This window comes from Pagrus major, chromosome 9, assembly GCF_040436345.1.
Source record: "Pagrus major chromosome 9, Pma_NU_1.0".
NCBI lineage: Eukaryota > Metazoa > Chordata > Actinopteri > Spariformes > Sparidae > Pagrus > Pagrus major.
In genome coordinates, this window is record NC_133223.1 from 14,110,835 (window position 1) to 14,132,375 (window position 21,541).

Consider the following 21,541-nt stretch of genomic DNA (forward strand, 5'->3'; position numbering starts at 1 on the left):
GGCTGCCCTGGGTTCCCTGCGGCGGGTGCTGACAAGAATCAGAGCAGCTGGCCTGAGGCTGCACCCAGACAAGTGTCACTTCATGCAACGGGAGGTGTACTTTCTAGGACACAAGGTGGGAGGGGAGGGCATCGGCACCGTGAAGGAGAAGGTGCAGGCCGTCACTGATTGGCCCACCCCCATCAACCAGAAGCAGCTGAAAAGTTTCTTTGGCTTGGCGGTTAGAGGAGCTCCAGGCTTTCAACTTCAACGTGGAGCACCGGGCTGGGGCACGCCACGCAAACGCAGATGCTCTCTCGCGCCGGCCATGTGCAGCAGACGGGTGCCGCTACTGCGAGAAGAGAGAGGCGAGAGAGGGAGAGCTGCGGGGAGAGGAGGAAGACGGGCCCACCGAGCAACAGGGGGAGGAACTCCTATGCCGAGCTGCAGACTGTGGACATGGCAGAGTGGAGACAACAGCAGGTAGGATGTGGACCTTCAGCCCGTTCTGCAGTGGGTGGAGGCACAGCAGTGACCACCGTGGGAAGAAGTGGCAGCGCTCTCCACAACGACCAAGGGACTGTGGTCCAAGTTCGATGCTCTGCGCCTGCATCAGGGCGTGCTGCAGCGGGCATGGAAGGAGCCTGCAACAGGGGAGGAGCGATGGCAGGTGGTGGTCCCCAAGGGCCTGCGTGAGGGGGTGCTTAAGGCCATGCATGGAGCCCAGGGCTGGACTGGGACCAAAAAATGGCCCTGGCATTTTTGGCCATGGCGGCCCACCATGATTATTTATAATATGCGGAGGCACACGACATAGCTATACTGTTTATACAAATACACAATTATGCCCACAGTATGACCATATATCCATGTAAAATAAAGAGCTCCTCACCAAAGTCGCAGAGAGAAAGATAGAGAGAGAGGCAGGAATGTTAATTTCACTAGCCTAGTGTTATTTCTCCGGTTACCTACCAATGGTAAATCATCCATTTCGGCAAAGCAATGTTTCACTAATATTACATGATAATAATAACTGTAAGCTGTAACACCTGAAAACTGTAACTTTATGGCAAGCTAAAATAACACTGTAAGTTGGACACCAAGTCTACTCATAGCATTATTTTTTTTTTTATTATTATTATCAATGGCAAACATAACAGTAATTTTGGCACATTTTGCTGCGTCCACTTGTAGGCTTTTTAGCCTTTTTTTCTCGTAGCTTCTCTGCGCCCCCCTTGCGCTTTTGTGGTTTGTCCATTTCCACTCGCTTCTCTCCAACTCCGGTCAGCTCAAATGGCAAAATTTGATCACCTTGGTCAAGGGAGAGGGGAAGGGCGGGCCGAGGAGGGCTGGGAGATTTCATTGGATTGGCCCTATGTCCTTCGAGAAAATCAACCAATGGGCCGTCGCGGTCGATAAAAATGATTTATAATATACTTTTTTTGATTAAATTATGACCCAAAAGTGTGCGTCGGCCCACCAGGCATTGCCCGGTGTTACAAAAACTCTCCGCGGCCTCTGCCAGAGTCTCTACTGGGGTCAGTGCAGGAGGGACGTGGAGGATTTTTGCCGCTGCTGTGACCCCTGCACAGCCCGCAAGGGTCCCTCTGGCCGTTCCCATGCACCACTCCAACAGTTTCCAGTGGGGGGCCGATGGAGTGATGGAGCCTATACGCTCAGCCAGATCAGGCGGCGGAGACCGTGGTGGATGCCCTGGTGGAGGGCACGTTCAGCCGTTTTGGGGTGCCGGAGACCATACACTCCGACCAGGGGAGAAATTTTGAGTCCCGGGTGTTTGCCACCATTTGTGAACGTCTGGGAGCACACAAGACCACTCTTTTGCGGCCCCAGAGTTACGGGTTAGTGGAAAGATTTCACCGCACCTTGGGTCAGCAACTGGCTATTCTCACTGCACAACATCAGCGGGACTGGGATGACCATCTGTCCCTGGTACTCATGGCGTGTCATTCTGCAGTTCAAGAGACCACATCCCGCACCCCTCCTCTCCTCATGCGGGGGAGAGAGCTCCGCACACAGGTGTAGTGCCGAGAAGAGACTGCTTGCCGAAAAACGACTGCCCCCGACGGGAACGCGCATCAGTTCAGAGGAAGTGGGCGTAGGTCTACTACGGGTCAGCTGGCAGACGCAGCACCGAGAGAAATGTGTTTTTTTACTGTGCAGTCCTGTAGCCCAAGTGAAGAGGCTACGGAACAAGAACGGCGCAGATAAAAAAAAGTAACCTGATGTTTCCATAATGTAGGCTAGTTGTCAACAATTGATGAGGGTAGATGCTTTACCTTGCCACTTTTATTGCTGTTGTTGTTGTTGTTATCGTTGTTGCAATGTGATTTTACACCACTTTGATCTATGAATAGTCATAATTCAATATCCCTGTTTCAGTGATTTTATAACGAGGATTAGGAAATCAATGCAGAAAAGAATGCAGGAGTGTTTCCACGTCACATTAGATAGCAATCATATAACACATACTGAGAAATTAGTAAGTGCTATCAGAGGTGGGTAATAACGATTTACATTTACTTCATTACATTTACTTAAGTAACTTTTTGGATAACTTGTACTTTTAAGAGCATAATTATGAATACAATAATGCAGTATATATAGAACTGTAGGCTGACTGTAACGGATTGCCTTTACATTCTGCATAACATTCTCTGTGTTTGCCAGGTGCATGTACAGTGAATTTAGTCAATATCACTCCTTGCAATAAGGGCTTACAGGGTGCAGTCACTTTTCGGCAGGCCCTGCCAAAAAGTGACTGCACCCTGTAACTCTGGATTGGGAGGGGTTACATTCTCTGTCTTTTCAGCATTAATAGTAGAGGAAACCAGGTGTATGTACAGTGAATTTGGTCAATATCACTCCTTGCAATAAGGACTTACAGGGTGCAGTCACTTTTCGGCAGGCCCTGCCGAAAAGTGACTGCACCCTGTAACTCTGGATTGGGAGGGGTTACATTCTCTGTCTTTTCAGCATTAATAGTAGAGGAAACCAGGTGCATGTACAGTGAATTTGGTCAATATCACTCCTTGCAATCCAGAGTTACAGGGTGCAATCACTATTCGGCAGGCCCTGCCAAAAAGTGACTGCACCCTGTAACTCTGGATTGGGAGAGGTTACATTCTCTGTCTTTTCAGCATTAATAGTAGAGGAAACCAGGTGCATGTACAGTGAATTTGGTCAATATCACTCCTTGCAATAAGGACTTACAAGGTGCAGTCACTTTTCGGCAGGCCCTGCCGAAAAGTGACTGCACCCTGTAACTCTGGATTGGGAGGGGTTACATTCTCTGTCTTTTCAGCATTAATAGTAGAGGAAACCAGGTGCATGTACAGTGAATTTGGTCAATATCACTCCTTGCAATCCAGAGTTACAGGGTGCAGTCACTTTTCGGCAGGGCCTGCCAAAAAGTGACTGCACCCTATATCTCTGGATTGGGAGGGGTTACATTCTCTGTCTTTTCAGCATTAATAGTAGAGGAAACCAGGTGCATGTACAGTGAATTCGGTCAATATCACTCCTTGCAATCCAGAGTTACAGGGTGCAGTCACTTTTCGGCAGGGCCTGCCAAAAAGTGACTGCACCCTGTAACTCTGGATTGCAGGTTTCCAGAGTTACAGGGTGCAGTCACTTTTCGGCAGGCCCTGCCAAAAAGTGACTGCACCCTATAACTCTGGATTGGGAGGGGTTACATTCTCTGTCTTTTCAGCATTAATAGTAGAGGAAACCGGGTGCATGTACAGTGAATTTGGTCAATATCACTCCTTGCAATCCAGAGTTACAGGGTGCAGTCACTTTTCGGCAGGCCCTGCCAAAATCTGACTGCACCCTGTAACTCTGGATTGGGAGGGGTTACATTCTCTGTCTTTTCAGCATTAATAGTAGAGGAAACCAGGTGCATGTACAGTGAATTTGGTCAATATCACTCCTTGCAATCCAGAGTTACAGGGTGCAGTCACTTTTCGGCAGGCCCTGCCAAAAAGTGACTGCACCCTGTAACTCTGGATTGGGAGAGGTTACATTCTCTGTCTTTTCAGCATTAATAGTAGAGGAAACCAGGTGCATGTACAGTGAATTTGGTCAATATCACTCCTTGCAATAAGGACTTACAGGGTGCAGTCACTGTTCGGCAGGCCCTGCCGAAAAGTGACTGCACCCTGTAACTCTGGATTGGGAGGGGTTACATTCTCTGTCTTTTCAGCATTAATAGTAGAGGAAACCAGGTGCATGTACAGTGAATTTGGTCAATATCAATCCTTGCAATCCAGAATTACAGGTAACTGTAACATGTACAGTGAATTTGGTCAATATCACTCCTTGCAATCCAGAGTTACAGGGTGCAGTCACTTTTCGGCAGGCCCTGCCAAAATCTGACTGCACCCTGTAACTCTGGATTGGGAGGGGTTACATTCTCTGTCTTTTCAGCATTAATAGTAGAGGAAACCAGGTGCATGTACAGTGAATTTGGTCAATATCACTCCTTGCAATCCAGAGTTACAGGGTGCAGTCACTTTTCGGCAGGCCCTGCCAAAAAGTGACTGCACCCTGTAACTCTGGATTGGGAGGGGTTACATTCTCTGTCTTTTCAGCATTAATAGTAGAGGAAACCAGGTGCATGTACAGTGAATTTGGTCAATATCACTCCTTGCAATAAGGACTTACAGGGTGCAGTCACTTTTCGGCAGCCCCTGCCGAAAAGTGACTGCACCCTGTAACTCTGGATTGGGAGGGGTTACATTCTCTGTCTTTTCAGCATTAATAGTAGAGGAAACCAGGTGCATGTACAGTGAATTCGGTCAATATCACTCCTTGCAATCCAGAGTTACAGGGTGCAGTCACTTTTCGGCAGGGCCTGCCAAAAAGTGACTGCACCCTGTAACTCTGGATTGCAGGGTTCCAGAGTTACAGGGTGCAGTCACTTTTCGGCAGGCCCTGCCAAAAAGTGACTGCACCCTATAACTCTGGATTGGGAGGGGTTACATTCTCTGTCTTTTCAGCATTAATAGTAGAGGAAACCAGGTGCATGTACAGTGAATTTGGTCAATATCACTCCTTGCAATCCAGAGTTACAGGGTGCAGTCACTTTTCGGCAGGCCCTGCCAAAATCTGACTGCACCCTGTAACTCTGGATTGGGAGGGGTTACATTCTCTGTCTTTTCAGCATTAATAGTAGAGGAAACCAGGTGCATGTACAGTGAATTTGGTCAATATCACTCCTTGCAATCCAGAGTTACAGGGTGCAGTCACTTTTCGGCAGGCCCTGCCAAAAAGTGACTGCACCCTGTAACTCTGGATTGGGAGAGGTTACATTCTCTGTCTTTTCAGCATTAATAGTAGAGGAAACCAGGTGCATGTACAGTGAATTTGGTCAATATCACTCCTTGCAATAAGGACTTACAGGGTGCAGTCACTGTTCGGCAGGCCCTGCCGAAAAGTGACTGCACCCTGTAACTCTGGATTGGGAGGGGTTACATTCTCTGTCTTTTCAGCATTAATAGTAGAGGAAACCAGGTGCATGTACAGTGAATTTGGTCAATATCAATCCTTGCAATCCAGAATTACAGGTAACTGTAACATGTACAGTGAATTTGGTCAATATCACTCCTTGCAATCCAGAGTTACAGGGTGCAGTCACTTTTCGGCAGGCCCTGCCAAAATCTGACTGCACCCTGTAACTCTGGATTGGGAGGGGTTACATTCTCTGTCTTTTCAGCATTAATAGTAGAGGAAACCAGGTGCATGTACAGTGAATTTGGTCAATATCACTCCTTGCAATCCAGAGTTACAGGGTGCAGTCACTTTTCGGCAGGCCCTGCCAAAAAGTGACTGCACCCTGTAACTCTGGATTGGGAGGGGTTACATTCTCTGTCTTTTCAGCATTAATAGTAGAGGAAACCAGGTGCATGTACAGTGAATTCGGTCAATATCACTCCTTGCAATCCAGAGTTACAGGGTGCAGTCACTTTTTGGCAGGGCCTGCCAAAAAGTGACTGCACCCTGTAACTCTGGATTGCAGGGTTCCAGAGTTACAGGGTGCAGTCACTTTTCGGCAGGCCCTGCCAAAAAGTGACTGCACCCTATAACTCTGGATTGGGAGGGGTTACATTCTCTGTCTTTTCAGCATTAATAGTAGAGGAAACCAGGTGCGTGTACAGTGAATTTGGTCAATATCACTCCTTGCAATCCAGAGTTACAGGGTGCAGTCACTTTTCGGCAGGCCCTGCCAAAATCTGACTGCACCCTGTAACTCTGGATTGGGAGGGGTTACATTCTCTGTCTTTTCAGCATTAATAGTAGAGGAAACCAGGTGCATGTACAGTGAATTTGGTCAATATCACTCCTTGCAATCCAGAGTTACAGGGTGCAGTCACTTTTCGGCAGGCCCTGCCAAAATCTGACTGCACCCTGTAACTCTGGATTGGGAGGGGTTACATTCTCTGTCTTTTCAGCATTAATAGTAGAGGAAACCAGGTGCATGTACAGTGAATTTGGTCAATATCACTCCTTGCAATCCAGAGTTACAGGGTGCAGTCACTTTTCGGCAGGCCCTGCCAAAAAGTGACTGCACCCTGTAACTCTGGATTGGGAGAGGTTACATTCTCTGTCTTTTCAGCATTAATAGTAGAGGAAACCAGGTGCATGTACAGTGAATTTGGTCAATATCACTCCTTGCAATAAGGACTTACAGGGTGCAGTCACTGTTCGGCAGGCCCTGCCGGAAAGTGACTGCACCCTGTAACTCTGGATTGGGAGGGGTTACATTCTCTGTCTTTTCAGCATTAATAGTAGAGGAAACCAGGTGCATGTACAGTGAATTTGGTCAATATCACTCCTTGCAATCCAGAGTTACAGGGTGCAGTCACTTTTCGGCAGGGCCTGCCAAAAAGTGACTGCACCCTGTAACTCTGGATTGCAGGGTTCCAGAGTTACAGGGTGCAGTCACTTTTCGGCAGGCCCTGCCAAAAAGTGACTGCACCCTATAACTCTGGATTGGGAGGGGTTACATTCTCTGTCTTTTCAGCATTAATAGTAGAGGAAACCAGGTGCATGTACAGTGAATTTGGTCAATATCAATCCTTGCAATCCAGAGTTACAGGTAACTGTAACATGTACAGTGAATTTGGTCAATATCACTCCTTGCAATCCAGAGTTACAGGGTGCAGTCACTTTTCGGCAGGCCCTGCCAAAATCTGACTGCACCCTGTAACTCTGGATTGGGAGGGGTTACATTCTCTGTCTTTTCAGCATTAATAGTAGAGGAAACCAGGTGCATGTACAGTGAATTTGGTCAATATCACTCCTTGCAATCCAGAGTTACAGGGTGCAGTCACTTTTCGGCAGGCCCTGCCAAAAAGTGACTGCACCCTGTAACTCTGGATTGCAGGGTTCCAGAGTTACAGGGTGCAGTCACTTTTCGGCAGGCCCTGCCAAAAAGTGACTGCACCCTATAACTCTGGATTGGGAGGGGTTACATTCTCTGTCTTTTCAGCATTAATAGTAGAGGAAACCAGGTGCATGTACAGTGAATTTGGTCAATATCACTCCTTGCAATCCAGAGTTACAGGGTGCAGTCACTTTTCGGCAGGCCCTGCCAAAAAGTGACTGCACCCTGTAACTCTGGATTGCAGGGTTCTAGAGTTACAGGGTGCAGTCACTTTTCGGCAGGCCCTGCCAAAAAGTGACTGCACCCTGTAACTCTGGATTGGGAGGGGTTACATTCTCTGTCTTTTCAGCATTAATAGTAGAGGAAACCAGGTGCATGTACAGTGAATTTGGTCAATATCAGCTTTCAACACCATCATCCCAGACAAGCTGGCGCTGAAGCTACACGCCGTGGGTCTGCCTGCGTCACTGTGCCACTGGATCAGAGACTTCCTCACCAACAGGCCTCAGGTGGTGAGAATAGGGAACAAAACATCATCCCCTCTGGTCCTCAGCACGGGCACGCCACAGGGGTGTGTGCTCAGCCCAGCCCTCTTCACCCTGTTCACTCACGACTGTGCTGCCATCCACCCCACCAACACAGTCGTGAAGTTCGCGGACGACACTACAGTAGTGGGCCTAATCTCAGAGAACAACGAGACCCACTACAGAGAGGAGATACACCAGCTCACACAGTGGTGTTCAGCCAACAACCTGGTGCTGAACACAGGGAAGACCAAGGAGGTCATTGTGGACTTCAGGAGGTCCAGGAAGACTGATCACGCCCCCCTCCTCATGGACGGAGAAGTGGTGGAGCGTGTGGACAACATCAAGTTCCTGGGCCTCCACATCACATCTGACCTCTCCTGGTCCATGAACACCTGCCGCCTGGTGAAGAAGGCCCAACAAAGGCTCTTCTTCCTCAGGAAACTGAAACGGGCTGGACTCTTCTCTCGGTTGCTCGTGAACTTCTACAGAGCAACAATTGAAAGCATCCTCTGCCACAGTGTGACAGTGTGGTATGGCAGCTGCACGGCACAGGAGAGGAAACAACTGGCACGGGTGGTTAAAACTGCACAGGGCATCGTGGGCTGCCCCCTCCCTGACTTGGACTCTATATATGCAGGCCGAGTCAAGAAGAGGGCAAGAGCCATCGCCATGGACCCCAGCCACCCGGGCCACAGACTGTTTGTACCGCTTCCATCAGGAAAGCGGTACAGGAACATCCGCACCAACACCAATAGACTGAGGGACAGCTTCTTCCCCAGAGCTGTCAAAGCTATCACCCCCTGCACTGCAGGAAAATAAACTATAAGCTGCTGCACACTGCACTTTGTCCAACAGACTATTTAACTGCACCTTAGTGTATATATTACCACCCAATCGCACCAAATGTATATATATATATATACAAACATATGTATATACATATACAGTTCTTATGTACATACTCTCTTATTATATTTATACATATTCTATTTTTTTGTTGCATGCTCTTTCTTATTTTACTATTTTATTATCTTTTTACACGGGGGTTGCAATGGAAATTTCATTGACATGTTAATGTCCAATGACAATAAAGGCAATCTTGAATCTTGAATCTTATCACTCCTTGCAATAAGGACTTACAGGGTGCAGTCACTTTTCGGCAGGGCCTGCCGAAAAGTGACTGCACCCTGTAACTCTGGATTGGGAGGGGTTACATTCTCTGTCTTTTCAGCATTAATAGTAGAGGAAACCAGGTGCATGTACAGTGAATTTGGTCAATATCACTCCTTGCAATAAGGACTTACAGGGTGCAGTCACTGTTCGGCAGGCCCTGCCGAAAAGTGACTGCACCCTGTAACTGGATTGGGAGGGGTTACATTCTCTGTCTTTTCAGCATTAATAGTAGAGGAAACCAGGTGCATGTACAGTGAATTTGGTCAATATCACTCCTTGCAATCCAGAGTTACAGGTAACTGTAACATGTACAGTGAATTTGGTCAATATCACTCCTTGCAATCCAGAGTTACAGGGTGCAGTCACTTTTCGGCAGGCCCTGCCAAAATCTGACTGCATCCTGTAACTCTGGATTGGGAGGGGTTACCTTCTATATCTTTTCAGCATTAATAGTAGAGGAAACCAGGTGCATGTACAGTGAATTTGGTCAATATCACTCCTTGCAATCCAGAGTTACAGGGTGCAGTCACTTTTCGGCAGGCCCTGCCAAAAAGTGACTGCACCCTATAACTCTGGATTGGGAGGGGTTACATTCTCTGTCTTTTCAGCATTAATAGTAGAGGAAACCAGGTGCATGTACAGTGAATTTGGTCAATATCACTCCTTGCAATAAGGACTTACAGGGTGCAGTCACTTTTCGGCAGGGCCTGCCGAAAAGTGACTGCACCCTATAACTCTGGATTGGGAGGGGTTACATTCTCTGTCTTTTCAGCATTAATAGTAGAGGAAACCAGGTGCATGTACAGTGAATTTGGTCAATATCACTCCTTGCAATAAGGACTTACAGGGTGCAGTCACTTTTCGGCAGACCCTGCCAAAAACTGACTGCACCCTGTAACTCCTGTCAATCTGCCACATCACACAAAGATATTTTTAGGCAATGGTCTTTCAATGCTCTGGGGGCCCTTCATGTTTCAACACAATACCTCCATGCACAAAGACAGACCCACGTTTTTTTTTTTTTTTTTTTTGTTTCTTATTTTAGTGTTTTAGAACTTGACCTCAGCCCCATCCAACACCTTTGGGATGAATTGGAAACTACGCCAGCATCAGCGCTTAACATCACTTAATGCTTTTGTAGCTGAATGGAAATGAGTCCCAGCAGGCAGGTCCTTAAATCTAATGGAAAGCCTCCACTGTTATAGGAGCATAGTAACATTCAACTTATTTTGAATGAGATATTAATAATCATATGGGTGTAATGAGTGAGTCTTCACATATTGTTGCCCAAAAAATGCATGTAAAGAGTTACATTTCTATGGCCATTTATAATTATTATATATAGGAAAGAAATGTATAACACAGCTGATGATGTGGTAATACTGACTGAATTCATTTTTTATGTAGAAATATTGCTCTCTTTATGACACTGTAATGATGGATATTAATGTTTTGGAATCCAATATTTTTTGCAATAATATATGTTTCATTTCTAAAGTTTAAACATTATTTAACAGGTGCATAAGAATTTATTCTGTTAAAGATGAAAATCATATTGAGGGAACTGACAGGCAGGGGTGGGGGGGTTATTTTGAAAATGTATCCCGATACAGTTACAACCTCTGAAAAAATGCAGTCTAACACAATCCAAGTAAGACAAAGATGACTTTAATTTAACTCGAGTGATATTGTGTGAGACACGTGGAGGGTTGTTATGTGTGCACATGTGAATGGTTACACACTGGTATATCATGCTTCATTTTAAAATTGTAATCCTGTTAATAATCCTCTTCACTGAATGTATTTTAATCTAATTACATCTTTTTTCGGTAACTTCACCAGAATACAGTTACCTTTTTTAAAAATCCTGATTACATTCACATGTACATGTATTCCATTACTCCCCAAGCCTACTGACAGGACTTGGAACGATGTTGAATTTGCAGAAAATATGAAGTAAAATTGAAAATCACATCTGTTTCCCAACCCTTATCAGTCCCATGTTTTTGGTCAGATTCTTTTTATATTCTTTCATTGAAAGAACACAGATATGTAGCCATTGTGCATTTGTAGCCTCTAAAGTCTTCTTTAAAGGTACAATAAGAAATAACGTTATGTTTTTTAACGTTCTGTTATAGCGTAGCTCCCTGGCAGCGTTCCCCACTAGGTCTCCCTCTTCCAGCCTGAAAACCTTCTCCTACCAGTGGGCCAAAGCTCCTTTGCTAGTGGAGTAAACAACACCAACACTCACCCAGCGCTCTAGGCGTCCTTGAACTTGATCGATGCGTAAAGCTGTCATGTAGTGATTTTATACTTTCATCTTTCTTTTCCTTTGCTCAAACTACAAAGAATCACAATAATTTCCTATATTTACCCATCACCTGGATGACAATACAATCCTAAACAGAGGTATGTTTATATTTGAAAATGGATAAAAGGATGCATTGAGTGCATCTATTTTTGTGCTAGTGTCTTCAAGCTTATTCAATTCAGTCCAGTGTGAGAGTTATTATAGTGCTTGGAAGATTGCATTAGTGTTGATAATGTTTCAGCCTGTCTACAAACCTCTCTTCAACATTAGCATGCAGAAAGAGTGTGAGACAAACAGGAAGCATGTCGACTGAAAGTTGCTCTTTCAAAACATCTAGGGAATAATTTGTCTCTTTTTTTCCCCAGTGTGTGACAGTTTCCTGTTTATGTTTGCATTTATTGTTACAGTTTACAATTTAATAGAGTGAAAATGAATTGAACTCAACACACAGGACTGATCAGTGACTCTTGATGCTGCCATAGTCAGTTTAGTTTATTGAACTGCACTGAACATTTCATGAAAAAGGCATGACAAATGATGCATCACCAGCTTATTATCCACGTAAAATCCTGATGAGTATCATAGCTCCATTTAATGATACAAATATTATATAGATACATCGCCTTGCTCCATCTCAAACCTCCTTTTAAGTACAAAAATGACAATGGCCTTCAAATACAGCCATACTCCTGATTACAGATGTTAAAGCACACATTTGACAATAGCAAATACTGGCAAACATGACAACAACTCTGCCCTTATAAGTTATGATAAGTCTCTTAATAGTCAGCTCCTGATGATTGTCAGGAACAAACAGACTAGACAGAAAAATGGACACATTTTCTCTTTGTATCACAGACCTGATAACTTCAACGTTTACTCCCTTCTTCAATCTCGACTGTCCACCCACTGTGAATGATGTGCAGTTTTTGATCATGTTAAATTAACCCTCAAATGTTCATATAAAAACATACAGAATTAAAACTGAACACAGAAAGAAAATTACTGTTGCAATACAAAGTTAGCTACTTATATGAAAGAGCTGATATTATAAATGTAATCAAAGGTCGAGCCTCAAATCAACACACAGCTGCTGGCATCTGATGTGACGCGTGTACATTTTATCAAAGCTGTGTGAATGTTGAACGTTACAGTCTGACAGGCTGAGAGACTGATCTGCCAGAATTCACCAGCTAAAAGTCAACTGAAACAATGTGGAGGGAACCGAAGTACAGACAGATCCTTCAAGTGTGTTAATGCACAGCTGAGATGCCGCTATTAGTACCATTTATCTTTCTGTTACAATGAGTTACAGTGATGTTCACAATGTGTACTGTAAACATCTAAAATAAAATTTTAAAGGCCAATAATCCAGCCTATGATAGCAAATCTGCAAGCACAACCACTATACACTCCTGGATATATTTCCAAAACTATGACAATTATTATGTCAGTCTGGTTGTAACTAACTGATTATCATCTCAGCTGTGCATTTATTATGTAACTACTTCTGAATCGGAGATATTTCACACACATAACATACATTTGTAAAACCCAGAAAACACTTTATTATCATGTATACACTGTATGTATACATATCAAATGCCGAGACTAGAATGACATTATGAATATAGCAGCTTGTTATAAAACTCAGAATGACACATGGTTTGAGTCCAAAAGCGTAAACCTCAAGGTCAAAATTATTGCTTGCTCTTATGAAGTTTTCCTAAAAACAGTGCAAAGACTCAAAAGTAATCCATCTTAAACATCACTTATGACCCACTGGAAGTCTGTGGCGATGGCGATCTTATTTTTTCCTTAAAATTTTGCTGTTTTGTGTAGCCCCCAAGCCAGTAACAGCGTGCAAGGTGTGAGGTCAGGATAAAAATGTAGCGACCAGGTTACATCAGTGTCTCTGTCTTCTGCTCTTAGTCCGTCATAAAGAGCTGCATGTCTGTGTGTCTGTTTCACTGAGGGCGTTGCTCAGCTACACAAACACACAGCAGAGAAGCAAACAGCGCACAGGGTGAAGCAAGAGGTTCGGTAGGAACTATTTTCTTTCTGTATCACAATGCAGAAGGAAGTGCACATCTACACATGAGAAGCTAGCTATTCAAGCTAATTAAGCTGGCTCACATTACAGCTCAGTCGAGGAAGATGGCAGTGATGTTAACATCCTGTTACAGGCAGGAGCCTCTTGTTCTAGAGAAGATGCACGTTTCCTTTTGTGTGGTGATGCATTTTAGTTCAGTAGATGGAGAGTAGTTCCCACATGCAATTGCTCACAATAAGGTCTGTGGATTATTTTGAGTATGTTGTTCATGATTTCTGGAAAGAGACATTGCCGTCAAATTCCTTAAATGTATTTTTAACGCTTTGAACACCACAAGCAGAGTGCCACTAGTTCTGTTGTATTCGAGAGAAGGCAGACAACTCAGCAACTCACAACAAAGCAATATAGATGAATAAACAATACTACAGGTAAGATTAAAAAATATGCATTTTTGATTATGGAGTGAAATTTCTCTTTAAATACAATGTACTGTAATTCAGGTATGTAGTAGTTTGCTGTAACAAAAAAAAGACAGCTGCATTTAACACTGAACAGCCTGAGGAAAGTCTTAGAAACAACAACTAATTGAGTCTTCAGCTTTGGCAAAACTTAATACCAACATCAGCTTATAATAAATCAAAATACTGCATACACAGACATAGAACACTTTGGTAACATAAACAGACAGTAACAATCACTGTGCCAAGGTCTTTGGCATTTTCAGAATAAAATTTGCTTTGTGGGATTCCAAATTAAACATAACAGGCATGTAAACATAGATCAGTACTTTAAGTCTGGAAACTCTCTCAGTAAAGACGGTATTTAAAGGGTATGTAGCTTTGGAGAACACTTTAATTTGTTAAAAAGCCTAACTGTTGGGAATCGAAGAACTGACTGATAAATTCACACAGTAAACTCTCAGTTCCCTTCAACAATATCTTCACTGTTCTTCTACTGCTGACTCTTTTTTGTCTCTGGGCAAACATAAGACAGAAGCATGTCTATCATGTTCTTGATGATGGCTGGAGGTGGATGGAGGGCATGAGGGAAGTGATGTGCTAAACTCATTTGCCAGGCGTCCACCAGCAGAACATTCAGCCCCTTGAACATGGCCCTGAGCACCTCATCGAGCTGCAGCGAGTACCAGTCGCTGTTATAAAGGCTCACCTCTTGGTCCAGGGCTTGGAGGTTGGCCGAGCGAATCACAATGATCGTCCCTGGTGCTCGGTCCAGGAGTCGCAACAGCGCCCGCCTGATGTGACGGAGCCTCCGTATGTACACCTCCACAGGAAAGGTGCTGAAATGGGCCCAAATGCTGAGGACCACGATGGTGTTGGGACCCCCAGAGAGGCCATCCAACTCATTTGAAATGTAACGCATCTCACTGGCTATGACAGTGGAGAAGCGGATGGGTGGGCCATGGCAGCGGTACTTCAAGAGAATATTATGGGTGCTGTCCACCGCCATGAAGGGTCCAACGTTTTTAGGACTGTGCAGGTCGAACTCCTTTAATTCTGGGGAATGTGGAATAAATGAAAGTTAGAGGAATAAAGATACACAATTGTAAAAATAAAAGATGAGACAAAAACAACACTCACCTGGTACAAAAGCAAGAAGGTGCTCAAACCACTGCCTGACGGTGGAGTCTCCATACATGTAGATCACCTTATTCTTCAAACACTGAGTGATGGCAGATGATTCATTGAACTGGCGCATTGTAACGCCATTTAATGGTCTCCATGAGTCCTCGTAGTAATATCCAGATGGTGCTAGCTGAATAGCTTCTGGTTTTACACTGCTTTCTACCTCTGCTCTATCTGATATAAAGAAAGAAATGTTGCAGACAAAATTAATTGAATGGAATAAATCAAGGCATGCACATACTGTGACATGATGCACAAAAGTTACTCTGCAGGTATACTGTACCTTTCCTGGGAGGCAGCACATTGATTCTGTCGGGTCCTGAAGCGTGTATGCGGACCTTTATGTTTACACCACTAAAGAAATAGAGTTGATCAGGTTAAGTCTGGTGATATTCAGTTTTTTGTTACTGTTTGTTACTGTTTTGTTACTTCCTACTGCAGACATCTTTAAAAACAGGTCACAAATGTATAGTTTCATTTTTTAAAAGAGGTTAGTAATTCCCTAATTCTGCTCATGTTTATGCTAAGGATGGATATGCCATGTGTGGCTCAATTCTGTTTTTAAGCCATTCTAGCAGTATGGCTCTCGGGATAGCATTGTCAGTCTGTCAGTTATCCAACACTTCAGTCTAGCATGAAATTTTAAACAACTAAACAACTATTAGATAAAATTTTGTTCAAATATGCATGATCCCCAGAGGATGAATACAACTGACTTTAGTGGTCCTCTGATTTCTATACGAGTGCAAACACGAGGTTCACATTTGTGGTCTTAAGTGAAATGTCCCAACAACTACTAGATGGTTTGCCATTAGATCTGGCACAGACAAATGAATTTAGCACCACCAGCTCAAAATTTCAGGATGTCTATATAGGTTTAAGAACAAATACTAACAAAACTAATCACATTCATATCAGCCTTGGCAGCCAGGGCATCACTTTATGTTCAAATCAGGATCAGTAGGAGGTCAAAACAGATGTTATGGCAGGAAAAAGCTGCATAATGGTGCATCAAAATCATCATCCCGTGGTCGTACAAACCTCTGGAAGAGCAGTGCTTCTTTGTTGGTGAGGAGATGTTTTAGATAGCCTCCTTTGGCGTGGTTGATCCTGGTGTCACAGCTGAGAACCTTGGGCTTGTAGCAGTACCAGGGCTCACCTGTGTAAAGGTCTGTGTAGTTGCACAGGGGCTGCTGATCAGGGGGCAGGCACATGTTGCACACAGTAGTTTCAGACAAGAAGCCTAAGCGGAACAAGCTCTTGAAAAACACCCGATCAGGCCTTTCCTCCCTCAACCGTCGCAGAACAGCAACGGCCTCGCTTGAGTGCACTAGTGTAACCTCCACCTGTGCAGACCCCACCCAGAGGAGCGGGAACATAGCAGAGTAAAATCCATTCCCGTGGTCCAGCACCTTGCCTGCTACACCTGCTCCAAGCTCAGGGGAGTGCAGTCTGGCCAAAAGGAAGTCCCCACCGTAGCGCTTGGGACGACCCTGGAAGTCGTGCATTTGGACGAGGGCCTCCAGCTCGTCGCCCACATGCCACTCCCGTCCCTCCTTAGTGGGAAGGATGGCAAACAGGCTGTGCACAGGGTCACTCGTCTGGCGCAGGATGATTGGTGAAGTGCGAGGCGGAGGCCCTGGCCAGGTGATAGAGTCCAACAGGTAGCGCTCTTCCAGTTCATCTTCAGGGGAGGGTTTCTGGCCCAGATGGGCACAAAAGGTGCGGTTGTGATGAAAAGTAGGCAGATTCACCGGGATGAAGGATGATTGGATCCTGCTCTGAAGTTGGTAGAGGGCTGAAATAGTGTGGCAGTTCCAGTTCTAGAGAGAAGGGACAAAAAGTGAGAAGTTGTGCAGCAGACCACTAACCTATGATTGGCAGATGAAATTCTGACTGTTGCATGTAACCCAACTCAGGCTTCGTCCTATAATAGAGGACTGTTTAACATGATTGATTGGTATATCCATTCTACTTTCAAGGTATTTAAGAAGGCACATCAAATAAAAGCTAGGTGTGTAAGCCACTTCTCTACTCACCTCCACAGTGTGGATGTTGCGCAGAAGGAAGATGAGTCCAGACAGTGCTAGAAAGAGGAAGATGAGGGCATATTTGGAGAGATTTCTGCACATGGTGACCTCCTTCTGTCTCCCATGATCAGGCCCTGTTTCACTATATGCTGTCACCGCGGTGATGATGGCATTGTTTCATCCTCAGCGCCTGATCTAGACGAATGAGCCCTGTCAACAAGGGCAAACAGAAAAATAGCACTTGATCTATTAATATTCGTAAAGAAACATAAAAATCATAGTTGACACATGATCATACAGATATTCCTCTGAGCAGTTTAGTGTCTCTTCTGTGTGTGAGTCGTCATTAGACAAGGGAGGACAAGGTACAAGGTACAAGGTAGTTTACTAATCATTCAGCGGTCCGGCTGGTCAGGTTGGACTGTCGGAAGATGCTGTGGGCAGTGAATGTGTCAAAGTCCACTGCTCTTAATCCAAAACACCCGCTTTTTTCTCCAGTAGTGATGACAGTGTTTCTGACAGGCAATACATGCTTCAGCAATAAAGCATAAAAAAATAAAAGGAAAAAAATGTAGTGAAATTTGGAAGAGCTACCAGCTGTTGCATCTTTAAATCGTCGCATCACTGAATCTTTATGCTTAATCTATTTTTTATGTTCCTTAAATATGAGGTACTTTGTTAATGTTTGGGTACAGTTCAGTTTTTATGCTATTAGTTTTATTGCTAATTATATATCATTAAATTTTTTTAAAAAATGGTTGTGTTGTGTTTTCTTTATCTTGACTCAAATGCTGTGCAAGACATTACACACATTGCACATATACCTTGTCATGTTCCTCGAGCTATTCTTGAATTATGCCATCAGGTAATGATGTAGCCATGAGGGGGTGTACTTGGGTGTACTGGGTGTACTTGGACTGCAGCAGTGTCTAAATGGGTGTAATGTGTCAAAGCATCCACATGAATGCTAGGACACATGGTTTCCCATCAGAACATTGCACTGTAGAGAGATGGTCAATGATATTCAGTTCACCTGCCAGTGGTTTTAATGTTTTGGCTGAACTGTGTATTACACAAGGAGTTATGATACAAACGCCATAAGCTTTTGCACAGCCCCTGCAGCCTCAAGCAACATTATTTAAAATCTTAATTGAGGTAGGCACAAATCAGTTTTTACAATGTTTAAGTTTACACTGGGATGTTCCTTATCTTCTGCCAGAGGGCTCATAAACGTTTGTTTATTCCCATAAACTTTATGGCAGTCTGTACCAGGCGAGCAAGCTTAATTTTTTAACTGTATGGTGAGATTACCATACCATGCGGACATCCTGTACTGAATAATGCTCTCTGGAACAGCCTGGTAGAGTAAAAACACAATCTTCTGGTCAACTCCATACACCTTGAGTTTAAAATATAAAACTATGTTGTAAACAAGAAGACACACTGTCAACACGGGCCTCCAAGGGCCTAAAGCTGATGACCAAGTGACCAAGATACTTGTAGGAGCACACCTGACTGATTGGTTCATTATGTCTGACCATAGGACTATGATCCCCCCACTGACCTAGGGTCCAGATCCATCTACTGACATTTATAATGAGATGGTTGGCATCACAAACTGCACAGAACACTCTCAGGATATGCATCCTTGTGCAGGAGGCTGAGGATCTCAGTGTCATCTGAAAATGTGAAAATGTGGCTCCTGGGGTGGCTGCTGATTTTTGAATGTTATAAATATGTAATGAACGGATCAATCTCCATGACAATTGGGGATTGTCCACTGATTAAGACCGTTGTATTTGACTTTGTAAGGTCAGAGATTACCTCTGGTGCCTATTATCAAAGTATTTCATACCAGTTAATACATCACTCTGAAAAGGACTTTTGTGTGCGTTTCATATATAGAGACATACTGCTACAAAAAACATGTACCAACAATTCATCTGATCTGGTCCAAGCAGGTTGGCCTTCATCGTTGGTTTACAAGCAGGGCACTGGATTAATAACCAGCCTATAGCCAAATGCTGGTAAAATATGCAAGCGGCTGATAGATCTGCTTCACTCACCAGCCAAAAGATTATTGGTAATGTATTGAGTACTACTGGGTAAAATGTTAACATTCACTAGCCATTTAGCCAAAAAAGTACATTTTTGTTAACTAATGTTGCAAATCTTGGCTATTAAGTGTCCAGTGTCATTAAATTAGGCCCAACAAGTTCATCGTGACTGTGCTTCCTGCTCACTTTATAATGTATATATATTAAGATCCCTGTGTGGTCACAGCGCTGTGTTGTCAAGTGGCTGTAAATGGCAGTGATACGTCAGCACGGTCTGATCTTATCTAACGCCGGCGTCTGTCTTGTGCACGGCTGCAATGACGCAACAGCCAGCAACAAAGAAACAGACGGATACTAATATTCAACACACGAGCGGCGGTTCAAACATATTTACTATATTATTCACACAAACGTGGCCCTGTTAGCTACCGCTGACACCGGTAATGCAGGCGTTATAGCCATTAAATGCTCCCCCCCTACTTACACATTACGACGACAGGTTCGCATGATGTCGAACCGTCAGACCGAGGAGGGTTCTGATGAGTCTGGTTCTGGCCAGGTTGAGAGGAGGCAGCAGCGGGTCGGGACGCTCAGCAGACACGGTGTAGTAGCGAGAGGAGAGGTCCCAGTGATCATGATGGGAGAAAAATACGAGCAGGCTGGGGGGGTGGGGGTTTACGGGTGGATGAGTCTTGCTGCGTCCTCTGGTGGTCAGTGATTTCAAAGTTAACCGCAGAAATGGAAGATTAACACCCAGAAGACACTCAAAGTAATGTACCGAAGGTCTTTATCGACAGAAAGAAGAAAGACTGCTATTAAAATATTAATAATTGAGTATGAGAATTATGACTGCTATCATAAATCATTTGAGTGCGGGCTATGAAATTGGCATCGTACATCCCATGAGTGTTTTTATCAGAGCATTTTACAAGTGCACTTAAAGCACCAGCTGTATGGAAGACTATTAGGGCCAGGGCTGAGAACAAAAATACCAGGAGGATGTTTTTTTTAATATACACTTGAAGAAAAAAGTCAAAGTGTCCAGAATAAAGTTGAGATATAAAATGTCAACTCTTCTGGTCCATCAAATCCATTTAGGGGAGCAGTTGACAGTTATGCGAGCTGCCCGAGCCTACAGTCTCTACATCCTTGGAGTGTAATTTTCTATGTGTAGTGTAACAATCTCTAAAATGTCCAAATACTGACAACTAAGCTGTGTTTATGAGCTAAAAGAGAAATGTCTTTGTTATTAAAGCCGATTCTGAGGTAGTTTCACCGATTCATTTACACAAGGCATTTTGTTGAGGCAGTTATACGGGCTTGTCTGATGTAGTCTCAAAAGGTCGACTTTAATCTCGAAATGTCAGTTTTATTCTCGACATTTCGATTTTTCATAGGGCATAATGAAAAAAAATATTTCTAAGGATGAGGGTGCAAGTTTGTCTTCACGTTTTCTCTTAATATTTAAACAACGTTCCTTTTTTGTGTTTTCAAAATAAATTAACTTTGTCTACCAATTATAAAAGGTAAGAAATTTGATTAAAAAAGATTCAAAATTTGACTAAAATTGTCAACTGAATGTGAAGAAATTACAGTTCTGTGATGCATTGGTATTATTAAGGAGATATCTATGGAAGTGAGCATGCTAACCAGCTAGCCCGGCCTTTCCCAGTTCTAAACTGGTCCCGTGCTAGTGGTGTAAGCACCACACTCATCACACGGACTGCTAGCTGCATGGCTAACTGAGCTAACTTGCTAATGGCAGCTAGAGTTAGCAGCAAGTGGCGATTACTCTGGTGATATGATGACCCCGCTGTTGTTTTGAAAATCAATTCACCAGGTAGCCAATTCTTACGTAATGCACCATTAAGGAATGGATTATGAATGTATGAAGAAAATGTGAGATCAATTTTTTTTAGATTTTGTCATATGGAGCCACATCTTGATAGTTTCCGTATTAAGTTTTGCCTTTTCATCTCTAACAGAAAAAATTCTGATGTGCTTTTCCTTAACATACTAAACACATTTGTTAGTCATTTATTAGATGACTTGGCGATATCTCATGAATATTAATTAGGCCACACCATACCTACCTAAATGTTCCTCCAGTTATGACTCTATTGTGCTGAAACACATTTTCCATTAACAAATTACTTTAGTGACAGAAAATTAATCTTTTTCAGCAATATGCCTTCTTTACTTATGAGACAGTGTGACTTGTTACAGGGTAAACACCACAGCTGTAATCAATACCCTAAATGATGGGTGGGATCGCTTACTCTCACTCTCATGGATATAGATTGAAAACAGGTGTGTCCACTGCCAGTGGGCCTAATTAAGACATCACTTGTTCTAATGGAAAT

At 43.7% G+C, this 21,541-nt stretch overlaps 1 protein-coding gene across 1 annotated transcript; it reads right to left on the minus strand.

The window, feature by feature from the left end:
- Positions 1-12,945: 12,945 nt before the first annotated feature.
- Positions 12,946-19,839, minus strand: LOC141001894 (NXPE family member 3-like). The gene is made up of 6 exons (XM_073473051.1): positions 19,663-19,839; positions 17,131-17,331; positions 16,133-16,914; positions 15,375-15,445; positions 15,047-15,265; positions 12,946-14,962 (listed from the first exon to the last, which is right to left on the minus strand). Exons 2-6 carry the CDS (start codon positions 17,221-17,223, stop codon positions 14,400-14,402), a joined length of 1,728 nt encoding a protein of 575 aa, XP_073329152.1. The 5' UTR covers positions 17,224-17,331; positions 19,663-19,839; the 3' UTR covers positions 12,946-14,399.
- Positions 19,840-21,541: the final 1,702 nt, after the last annotated feature.